We start from the raw sequence: 12522 nt of genomic DNA, 5'->3' as shown, positions 1-12522 counted from the left end.
ACAAGCAAAAGAGCAAAGACACCAATCTGTCCTGGTAAGATGTCTGAGGTTACATACACACTTGTGAAACTGTGAAGAACACTTACTCCACTATAGTAAAACTGCACATTTACTGTTTTTCACAAAGTAAAGTAGTAATGTATTTATAAAAAAAAACTTGTAAAACTTGTGTACCTTTAGTTTGTCACATTTACAGTAATTACGTAAATTACTACAGATATACTGTATATATATTTATATATATATATAAAATATTGATTAGTGTAAGGTCACTTAAATTGTACATACTGTAAAGATGAACATTTGTATAATCTGTATTGGTTTTTGATGCTAGTGTTTTTACTCTCAGTGTGTTCTGAGTGTGTGTTATCTCCGTGAAGGTTGTGCATACTGTTTGGTGCACTGAGCAGGTTTTGACATGTGTGTTAAGAGTTGCGTTGCTTGGAATGAGTTTTGCAGCTGATGTGAACTGTTTAGTTCAAGTGACTGTTAGTAAAGCAGACTGTAGTTAGAGTGTTGCACATGTGACTTCAGTGGTGACCAGCGTCGTTTAGCAATCAAAAAAACTGTAATTGCCATTTGGGTTTTGTTTTCATCTGCGTTAAGACACAAAGTGCAGTTGCTCAGTCGTCAAACAACATTTAAGTGATTACAATTTTTATCTGACTCTCACCTCCATAAAAAGGTGTAGCAGGAGGTGCAGATGAGCCATTGAGACACTGTGCTGGGTAACAAGCAATTGATGGAGCACTAAAGAGGAAATCATAATCCAATTTTCCCCTGCTGATAAAACACTTGCCTCTTCTAACTAATTTACGACAATGAGACGAGGCCTTTGAGGGCCCAAAAGACAGCGTCTCATTATCTGTGAGAGGCACCAGAGAAGAAGGCAAAAGAATGATAATAAAATGAACGTATAAAGATTCACATTAATTTTTCAGTTTGGGGTTGTGGATGGAGAATATACCACAGCCTGAACCTGCTAATACATTAATGAAACCTAATTGTATAAATTCATGAATTTGTTACTACAAGCTGCATGATTCTTGATAAAATGAATATCACAATTTCTTTTGTAAAAATCCAAATCCATCCATTAATCTGTACACACAGTAATACAAATGGTCTATTAGTGCTTGGTGCACTTTAGAAAAGCTTTAAAGAAGGCTTGTTATGTATGTATGTGTGTTTACATACATACGTGTGTTCTGTCATATGCATTTGTCTGTTCTGTCTTTCTTCCCTACTGTTTTTATTTTGTAATTTCCTGCTCTTTTATAACTGCAGTTTAGTTTTGCTTTTCTCAGTGGGCAAATTCTGAGCAAAATATCATCATCCTGTTCTCCTGCAGCCAAGTGCTTATACAGTTTAAGTGACACACTTTTTGAACTTTCATACATTTTCTAAAAAGAAGACTCTACATTTGCAAGGACCAACTCTCTAATGTGTCACTCAATAGGTGCCAAAGTAATGTTAAGGAGCAGACTGATGGGGATGATATTTTAGAAGTAAGGCCACTATCATAGATCAGCCAAAGCCAGGAAATGTCTGACTGACTGACTGACTGAATCTGTCACACTTGTCAGCTCTGCCACAGCCCATAAAACCCATGCTACCCCCTGAGATGGCACAGTGGAGATCAAAGCACAGCCCAAACTGCCTGAAAGGAACACTTTACCTGTGACATACTGGATTATCACACCTCCAGCTCTAAAACTAAAATGAGGTCGAAGGCTTGGTACTCACTATGGAATCAGTTTGGCCTTAACTAGCTCATTTATAACAAATATATTTATATATTTGGAACTTTAATACTACAGACAACACTTACTGTTTATACATCAAATTAACAAAGTAAAACACTAATGATACAATAATTACATTTTTTCTTATCAATTGTTAAATCAGAATTATCCTTTTAAAGTACCTACAAGCAATTTTTCTATAATAACAATTGCTCAAATATAACAATTGCCCATGTGACTTATGTGAAAGGGGTCACTTGTAATGACAAACCCATGGACAATCATCACTGAACGTGTTAAAATGTTTATTTGTCTCACTGCTCTCTTTAGCGTTGCTCTAGACACAAATAGCAGCTTTTTCAGTAAAGGCTCAGATAAACCAACTGCACAATACCCTGCCTAGCACCAAACGGCAGACGCACACATTTTGCAACTAGCTAGTGAATATTTAGCAGAACATTCCAAGTAGCGGCTGAGGAACCAGAAATTTTGACTTGGAAGTTGGTACAGTAAATAGCAAAATAGAGCTGCAAGGAGAGGGAACATTTGCGAGGTAGCCAGAAACACAGCTCCAATATTTATGTTGCTAAGTGTCGAATAGAATGTGAAAATAGTTTGCTGTATGTCAGCCATAACAACGTTTACGGTTATGAATCATTGATGTTGTTTTCACAAAGTGTTGGCGCTGCCATGGCCAAAAAACTAAACAATGAATGAAGGTTTTAGCAAATAGAAATGATAGTCAATACCCATGAAATGGACAATTCAACCTCATGGAAACAATATCTGACCATCGAAATTATCACAAATTTCTTAACTAGTCCCTGTTGTCAAATCAAACACATGTATCTCCCTAACTATTATTCTATTGGCTTACAAAATGAAATCTCACCTCATTGTGTTTAACTGTGTTCTTTGTTTTACTTTAATAATTCTTTAAGTGCAATTTCATTTCCCCTGTTATTTATTACACAGAAACACAGGAAATACAGACATGTGCACCAGCATTGCAGTATGGTAATTTAACAGGAATCACAGTCATACAAGGAGTTAAAGAGGACATTTCTTGGTTTCTTTAAGTATGCAGATGTTATTTCCACTCACCCTCCTTTGATGTAATCTAAGAATGTGAACTCTGACTCCACTGAGAACGAGAGCAGGGTCACCTGGAATTATAGACAAAGAGAAATGTTGTTTTTCCACCGCTTGTTACCTCCTTAACTCGCCTCAACTTTAAATTTTTCCCTGGTACATGATAACAGGTACTTTTTAGTGACACCTCAGTCAAGGTTCCAAGCGAGCGGAGGCGATACCAAAAGGTGATGTAAAAACCTGCAGACTACTGATTGGTCGGAAAGAATCATCACTAATCACTGTGTCATTATTGCTAGCTACAGACGGGGGTGTCCTGAACAAACCCACCGTGTTTAAGTAGTTTAGCCAGCTTTTTTTTTTTGCTGCCTCCAGCTTCTTTTGAAACTAAGTCTGTCTTCTGGCTGTGGCAACAACCACATGCAGAGAATCAAATGATGACCAGCCACGCTCGCCTCATGCATGAGGCGCTACTAATCTGCAATAGAAAAAGGAGACGGGGCACAGCGGCAGCGTCGAGTTGAGTTGAGCCGAGTCAAGCAGGTACCATGTAATTGAACGCCAAAACATTTCAATAAACATGGGGGTAATGATCTTTTCCTCACAAATACAGAAACGCCTCCTCACCCACAGCAAAGTCATGGTTCAGCACACACTCACTTTTAGTAAAAGATGTGAGCCGTCTGGTTTCTGATGACTGATTCATTTACATTGCCAGAGGACAAGTTTGGATATAGAATGAGATGCATTTGTATGCATTACTTGCACAGACCCACACTGCTGGGTAAGTTGTGTGAAAATTGGTTTCTCAATTGGTTGTTGGTGTCGCCCACTCTGATCTCTCAGATCTCATGTCCTTCAAGGTCTGCAGCGCCTTAATCTTTTATTTTGTTCCACTTACATACTTAATTGTCTCAAAGTACAGTACATCTTGCATAATCATCTACAATACCAGACACAGTGTATAATGGACAGTGTGTTTGTGTAAAGGAAATGAAAACACACAGATGTAACTATTGAGTAACTTATTAAGCTCGAGCTGAATTTCTAAAGTACAACAACAAATCTTGTTTCTTAGCTTTTTACCAAATGTTTTAATACTTTTTTTCACAATATAGAAAGATCAGCATTTTCTTCCAAGGAGTCAACATTTGCGTGATGATTAAAGAGGGACTCATTTAACAGAAGAAGTAGGTGTGGTGCAGAAGAAAGTGACACAGTGCCAGTCTTGCTGCTAGAGCCATACTCACTGTCCCAGAGTTGACATATTTCTTTTTCTTCATTTTCTTTTTGGTATTAATCACCTAAAAAATCAAAAGGTACAGGTGATCTAAAACGGAAAACATTTTGGCCACAATGTAGCAAAAAACACAGCTTCAAACCAAAACTATTAATATATAATATAATACTTCATTACATTTCAGAGATATGCTATTCACATACATAAATATATTCATATTCACAACATAAATAGCGTATATATAAATATAAGTATGTACATACTGTATACAGGTGTGTACACCAGTGTCAGTAATACAATATTTGGATTGTTTTTTTAGATCTGGCAAACTTGCATAGTGCAGCTATAACTGCAATATATTGCATTCCTAGTGTATATTAATAAAACTCCTAATATATTTCTTGTTTGCTGAACTTAGCTAGCAACTATGTATTATTACACACAATAAAATCGATTTCCCTTTCATTATTTCTCTCCCATTTACACACATTCACACCTTGTAGCTTTGCAACAAATGTGATGACGTGTATGGGGTGTATGAGAGCAGCATGAGGAGAAGTGCATGCCATCAGATAGATGTGTGCAGTTTGTCCATCCAAGTGACAGAGAGGACTTTAAGGAAGGTGAGAACAGATGTGTCTGCATGAAGTAACAGATGTGTATTAATAGAATGTATAGCTAATGTAAGATCCTTATAAACACTTGATATATAAAAACTTTATCTTAAGTATATTATACATCAATCACACTATTATGGGACAAGTTTGGAAAATTCAGAATCAAATCTCAAGGGTACAGGGAAGCAATTGGTGAGACAGGCTTAAGCGGACTACTTGCCACTATGCTACTGGCTTCAGAACAAGAGAGAGGTGTCAATCCGGAGACCAAAGACATCTCGGCTCATTACCTCAATCCTTTATGGCTGCTATTAGGCATGAAAGTGACAGCCCCTAATTTAACGCGGAGGTATGGCAATTTGTCTGACACACTGAACAATTTGCTGATGCAAAAACTAAAGGGCCTTTCAGTCTCACTTGGAGGTAGAAAGGAATCAAGAGTAGCGTATAATGGAGCTGACATCCAAGAGACAGGTATTTGTCCTTCGGCTGGAGCCTACCAAACCCCAGAAGCCAGAAGGTTTTGAAATGTTCTCCTTTATAGTCAAATTTTCACTTTCAAGTGTTTAATTAATATTATTTTTAACAAGGGTTATTGCTCAGTAATTTCCACACTCACAATGTTACAACAGAAATGTTTCCTCATAAATTAACGTTATATATTCTGCTCTGGACAATTGTTATTAGTGATTTTGGCACAGGACACAGCTGTAAATTTCAGGCTTTGCCCACCTGCCTTGGATTCTGCGACAATTAAATGAGTTGGGTTTGTAATTTGCATACAGAGCTGTTTTGTGTGCTATTAAGGGACATGTTAAGCTATCCCAAAACAAGTACTGAGAAACCATTACTATCATTCTAAATCCCTAGATTGTTTTGCTATTAATCCTGTTTCACACGGCTGCTCATAGCTCAGTTTTTATGTGTGCCTGCATTCAGGTGATTATAGTGGCAAAACAAATTGAATAACAAATGGAGAAAATGGGCAAAAGAAATGTTTATTTGGTTGTGTGCTAGCTTGCGGAACGTGGGGAGACGTGGACGAATACTGTATCATACAAACGCCCTTTGAAGAAATGAATTAGTAGCATGGTATAACTTTTTTAACATGTTTTTTTGTGACTCTTGAATAAATGCATTGGTTTACCGCAGGAGTAGAAGATGGAAAGAATGTGCTAGAGTAATGGAAAACCGTGCAACAGTGATATTAGTCAAAGATAGAAATGTCACTTGTGTCAGAAATGGGATGCCCAGCGTAGAGGGATTCCTGATCTCAGGAGCCAACAGACGTATTGTTGGAACTGTGCAAACTCACCTCGTACACATTGAACTGGCTCTGCCCTCGAGCTAGCTCTCTGTAGCTGGTCGTAAAATCCCCAATGAAATCATGGCTGGGAAAAGGAAAAAAAGGAAAGACACACTAGTGAGTAAGAAAAACATATCAGGTAAAAATAACAGGACAGATGTCAGACAAACTGGAACTTCCTGACCAGAAATGACAGGAAACTTTTACCTTAAACTTTGCTCACGTTTAAATTGTTATTTTTCAACCGAAAATTGCAATCACACTTACCTGCCATCCCTATCCCAATCGTACACTTCCACCTTGATTGTTCTGGGAGGAAAAAAATCAGACAAGTGCCCAATCAGGTTACATTTTAAAGCAGCATGCTCATTGGCAAAGAATTTCACCACAGTAGCTCATTCTAGAGCTTTATATCATATCACACAATCTTCCTTCGCAGACAGAGCTTGCCCAGTTGTCATGGAGTTGTGTACTCAATCTATAAGCCAACTAGGCAAGTCCCTAAAAAGTGCAAAGACAAATTTTTATTTGAACATCCTGACAAGAAAGGATGTTGTCTTAAATTAATGAAAACCAGAAATTACTTTTTGGGTTTTGTTTCAACCATAAGGCCAATGTCAAACATTGTGAGAGCATTTATGTAATACAGTGCATGTGTGTCTATAGGTGCTATAATGTCTTCACGCTGGGGGAAACCACGTTTCCTAGCTAGAACTTCATTAGCACCATTTCAGCTTTGGTAATTAATGAGGACAGGTGACAGCAGCCACAGGTGTGGACTCCTGTTTCATTGAGCCTTATAGTTTTCAGTGCCAAATACATACTGTAAAGCACATCCTCATTAATGAGTGTTATGAGGAAAAGAAACATTGAGGATGTCTATGTATTTACCTAAAATGGTTTGGTGTGTTAATGAGTGATTCAGTAGGTTCAGAGGTGCTCAAGTTGTCACACTGTAGGCCACTCAAAACCATAGCTATTTTCAAATATGGTACTGAGTATAATAATATCATTTAATTTAAAAGAAAGTGTTTTGAAATGGTGCTAAGGGTACCCAAAAATCTATTAAAACCTATGTCACTTTGGTCTAAAACTGGGATTCTCGCTAGCTTTGGAACAAAGCTCAGCTGCTGGCTGCACTATGCAAGAAAAAAAGTCAACTTGTATAAAGCACTCAGTCCAAAATTGCAAACTGCAGCACATGTTCACTTCCAACGTTCAAAAGAACATCAGACAAAAAACACACTCTGATGCCATTTTACACAAATGCAGCAGAAACAATGTCCCTGCAGAGCCAAGAAGAGAAAAAAACTTTTGGGGGGAATTTCATTCCTGAGTCACATTGATCTCACCCCCATGTCTCCCCATTTCCTCATACACAAGTACTGACACTGGCCCAGAACCAAAGAAAATGGAAGCAAGCGACACATCAGTGACTCTTTTCTTGTCACTGTGGAATTAAAAGATGCCTGAAATAAGCCAGACTTCCTCGCTGCCACCTGGCCCCTGTCGTTCTGTGGTGACAGTTTGTTCTTTTGAGATTATCTACAAGAAGAAAATGTGCACCTGGGTGAAAGAAACATGATGCTTCTCTTCCAGTGTGAAAAAGAGAGGGAATAGGTAGAGGTAAGATAGATGCAGCACAGAAAGAGAGAGTAAGGCAGAAAAAAGTCAGTCTTCTCTTCCTTCTCCTGACCAATCCATATGCAGTACTGGTGCTAAATGCAAGTACCAGGAAGCTGTCATCATACCGGCTCAAAGCCTTTTCCGTCATTTTATTTTATATCCTAACTTAGAACTGCATTAAAGGACTTAGATGCTCAAATCCTTGAGTGTCCCCGAACTCTCAGAACAATATACACTCCAAAACGAATATGCCACAGTTATCCTCAGTTACTATTCTAAGGCATCTTTAATGAACATGCCATCTTCGGTAATGGAGGCAGATATAACTGAGAGAAATAAAGAGAGTCTCCATTTGATACTGAACAATTCTTCAGCTCCAATTACACGGATCTGTCTGATCTTTTGCCAGGTACAGTAATAGACAATGCTTGAGTCACCTGGGCTGCCACGTAAATGAGAAAGAATAGATCCATTTGATGTTTTTAATGAATTATCAGCATAAGAATATGTACCTTTTGTACCACCTACACATATGAATCACAGTATACAGGGGGTATTGGGGGTCTATACATACGGTACAGTAGAGAGATGGAGTAATACAACATCCTAGAAGCACCTTCAATTTCCCTCCTCTCTCTTCTCACACTCTCATCCTCTTCTCCTTGATCCACTCATCTGGAACAGCGCTTGACATATTGGATTTCTGTTTTTCCTTCTGAATAGTGCAAGTATTCTTGCCTATGCTGCCTGTGATCGTTATTTTCTCCTCTTCTTCATTTCTCCTCCTTTCTTCATCCCTCTTAACCTTTTCCCTTACTTTACTTTCAATACTATACACTCCTCTTCTTTGCCAAAATGTAGTCTCCAGAGCAGAGTTTATATATGTACTATGTACTGTATGTATGTATGTATGCATGTATGTATGGCAAGTAGGAACTGGATCCTCAATACTTGAAGGATAATCTTGCCCAGTCGAGAAGGTGTTTTTATCCTTGTCTGTGTTTGAAAAATGTTCTAAAAGGTAAAACAGATGTGACTAATATATGTCAGAGAGATAGTATTATTTCCTGCCAATAACAAGCAACACTTTACCAACGACCGGTTGTATTCAGCAACACTGTGAATGGTCCAGTAGCCTTTAGCCATTGTTCAATGTGGCTGCATATTGCTATGGATGTTACCTTTGTGGCATAACTAAAAAGTTAATGTCTACTTCACAAACCCTATTCTTTGTAACAGTGGTCTTTAGGACCAAAAAAGTGAAATCAGTGCGTCCCTAATATTGATAACAAAGATAATTATATTGGCTGATACCAGGTACCAGTCCAATACCAGCGCTTATTTTTCAAAACATATTATGTGAAACAGTTTGGGATTATTTTTATTTTAATGTGTAAGGTAACACAAGAGGACATTTGCATTCACCATTATTCCTTATATAATTATATTGTTCATCAATGTTTCACATTGTCTTGTAATTGAGAAACAACTGTATTCAGTGGGAATTGGTCACAACACCACACCTAAATAATTTTCATAATTGATTAGGAAGTCTAACCTTTTTTAAGTAAGTTAAACATTCAACGTAGAAACTTTGTATCTGGATTTTACACCAGGCACAAATAAAACACTACACTGGCTTTAAAAAAGTTTTTCAAATAGACACAGCAGAGCCCCAATGAAGTGCAGCTGTGAGATCTTTACAGTCCATTCCAGCCACATCCCACAGGGACTTTCATTGTTTCCATTGATACAAGACTGTCATGAGAGAGACCATCGAACTGAAATACAACTTGTATTTTTCCATCTTCTACTTGAGAGTTTCTTTAAACAAGCTCAGATATATAGTTCTATGTTTCCCACGTAATGAAAAGAATAAAATCACAAATTATCTCACATTTAAGCCTATCAGCGCACTTTGTTCCAGCAGAGGCAATAGATTGCAGCCTTTTTTCAGGTGTCTATGTGCCAGTGCTTATTTGTCTGGCTCAAGAAAGAAATTCAGGCAAACAGCTAGAAGGACTCATCGTCTCTTTCACAGACACTGCGTCTTCCTTCTTTTGCTCCTTTAGAGATGTCAGTTTGGAGAACAGTGCCCCCTTTGGAAACACCATTTGTTGAACTCGCTCTTACTTGTCTATTTACCCTTTGGTGCATCTAATAAGAGGGACATGTCCACAGTAATACTCTGAGCTAATTAAATCAGCAGGAGCTCATCCCCGGCCACTACTCACACGCTACTACTCTCAACTGATAAAGGTACGTCGATGCCTTCTTCAACATGTGCCGGAGTGAGAGAGAGTACAGTGACTGCCAACTCATAGTTGGCTCCTCAGTCACTGCTTCTCCCCCCATCTACAACAGCAATAAAGATTTCAATGTTTTAATGTTATTTTCAATGTGTGCATAAAAAAACTGTTTATTTCACTGTCTAACTCCTAAACGTATGGACACTTAGCTCATGGCAGATCAATCCAGATGCTGTGTGAGTTTTTGGCTGAATCAAAATGTTCAGGCTATATTATTTTTATCATGTAAACAATGTATCTTGCATAATTTTTCAATATCAATAAAGTTAAAAACTATAAAGGAAAACATGGTAATTCATCTCCATAGAGGCAATCAAAGTCAGTCATGTCATAAAGCATATTCTTTTGCTTTACGTGATGATGATGACTGTATGTAGTATGTAGTATGTGAGGGTAGACGTTTGGACTTCATGCTTCGACAAGAACTCAATGGGTCCTGCAGTGGACCAAAATGAAAAAAGAAATAAAAATATTGCATGGCAATCTCTATTATATGCCTTGTTTATATAACTAAGTGTAGGACATTCAGAAAAGACTGTCAGGCCATTTTAAATGCAATTTCTTTTGGTTGACAAACTGATAATTAACAACTGAAAAGATGTGATTCCTAATTCTTTTAAACAAATACATGTAATAGAAATTGGTCTGAACTGATTTAGTTCATTTTTTTCTCTTTAGGTTATGCACACCGTAAATCACTGGAAGCTTTCCCTCTGTTGATGGATGTAAAGAGTTGTTACATAAATCAGAATAATTGACAGCCTTGGGAACCATGTTGAAAAAAATCCATTTATTAGTGGGTCTTAGGAACTGTATAATTAAAAAGACAGACAGACCTTCCCACTCCCTGTCATAGAAATATTGACATAAAAAACACTGACACAAAGTTTATTCCTCACCCACGCACAAGTATATAACCTGTTTATAGTGCTGTCTTGGTGATATTTCAAGACTTGCACAGAATTTCAGCTCATGGCTTGTCACATTTTATTATACTCTAGGTGTGCATGTGTGTGTGTGTGTAGCTCTGACAATGTAGTGACCCCTTCTTGAGCTTATGTTTAATTGGCCAGCTCACACAAATTCAGCTATCAAGTACTTCCTGAGACAACCCCATCAGTAGCTCTGTTCCTATCTCCTTCTCTTTGGGATTTGCCCCAGTTTTCTGCACACACACACTAACTACTCAGCATTCTCAGTAATCAGAGTTTTATGCATACAAAGACGATAGAACAGACACATATGAGTTTCAGTATGAAATATTTTCTGCCAAAAAAGTAATCTGTCTCTCACTTCTCTTTCTTCTTCTCTCACAGCTCCTTCATGATTTAGTTAATTTTCTTTCCAGCCCTTTTTTTCTTTTTAATTTAGAGACAGGAAGATAAACTCGGAGAAAAATGAAGTCATATCCCCTTTGACACAACATGTCTACATTAATTATGTTCAAATTGGAAGGAACAACCCTTCATTATTTGATAAATTTAGTCAGTAATAAGTGATCAAGTGTTTTCTAGAGCAAAAGTGTAAAAGCAAAGCAATAATGAATATACCATATTATAATTCCAATCACTTTCCCTCACATCAGCTTTCCTAAATTGTTTGTTTTGCACTGCTAACATTCATCAGCTAACCATTTGCTAAACCATATCCACCTGCTGTTACTGTGTCTGACAAGCTTTCCATTTTCGCATGTTTTTGCAGTTTTCAATGATTATGTTGGTAAAATGACAATTGTCACAAGCAGATTTTATCAGTTGTAGCTAGCTAGTTAACTTTGCTATCGTCGAGCTGGTTGATAACGCTGTCTCCAACTGACTTTTCAATGTCTCCGACTGACTCACTTTAAAATCTTGTAAATGGGTTTTAAACATGTGGCCTACACTCTTAGATAGTAGCATCACATCAAGTCCTCCAAAGCATACAACGATATAGGTTGTTTATTCCTACCCTACTAACTAAATGTTAGTGTTACAATTGTACATCCATATGGCTCAGAGATATATCTGAACAGAATAGCGTTGATAGCAGAAATAGTGCAAGGCGGTTTTTGGAGTTTAAAAATGCTCATTATGACTGACTGGTGCCATTCTAGCAAAGGTCGATACCAAGGGATGTCCTAAGCACACAGCAACAGAATAATGTGACAGTAGAAAGAATCAGAAGCTTAATGCTGTAATTTGTTGAACTGGTATTGATTTTTGCTGGTTGATCTCATTGACGCGTATAGGATCCAACAATGGCTGCCGTTAGTAGGCAGTTTCTCACTTAGAAAGCCATGAAGGCACTCGTTAGGTTAAGCCAAGAGAAATCAATGAACGGCAGGAAATGTGTGTGTGTGTGTGTGTTTGTGTGTGTGAGTGGGGGATGAATGGAAAAAAGTGTAGCAGTGAAGGGTTTGGAAGGTTTAAAGAATAGGGGGAGGCTGCATCGTACCTGTCGAAGTCTCCATTGCAGAGCGCTCGTACTGGGATAGTGAAAGGCTGCCACACTGGATTTAATGTGTTCTTCACCACCTCTGTTTTATGGCAGATAGTAAACCTGGAGGAGGGGAGATTGAAAAAGATATGTTCAAGGCAGAGAAAAAAAA

The 12522-nt window shown here is 37.8% G+C and overlaps 1 protein-coding gene across 2 annotated transcripts in view; it reads right to left on the bottom strand.

The window, feature by feature from the left end:
• cpne5b (copine Vb) overlaps positions 1-12522 on the bottom strand; it is a 111269-nt gene that overhangs the window by 14103 nt on the left and 84644 nt on the right. For both annotated transcript variants that reach the window (XM_034869387.1, XM_034869388.1), the window contains 5 exons: positions 12369-12473; positions 6268-6309; positions 6010-6085; positions 4088-4141; positions 2850-2911 (listed from right to left, as the gene is read on the bottom strand). In XM_034869387.1, coding sequence (XP_034725278.1) covers positions 2850-2911; positions 4088-4141; positions 6010-6085; positions 6268-6309; positions 12369-12473 — 339 coding nt within the window. The remainder of the gene's footprint in view (positions 1-2849; positions 2912-4087; positions 4142-6009; positions 6086-6267; positions 6310-12368; positions 12474-12522) is intronic.

The sequence above is a fragment of the Etheostoma cragini genome, chromosome 4, assembly GCF_013103735.1.
Source record: "Etheostoma cragini isolate CJK2018 chromosome 4, CSU_Ecrag_1.0, whole genome shotgun sequence".
NCBI lineage: Eukaryota > Metazoa > Chordata > Actinopteri > Perciformes > Percidae > Etheostoma > Etheostoma cragini.
The sequence above is the reverse complement of the archived record's forward strand: the minus strand, read 5'-3'. Positions and strand labels throughout refer to the sequence as shown.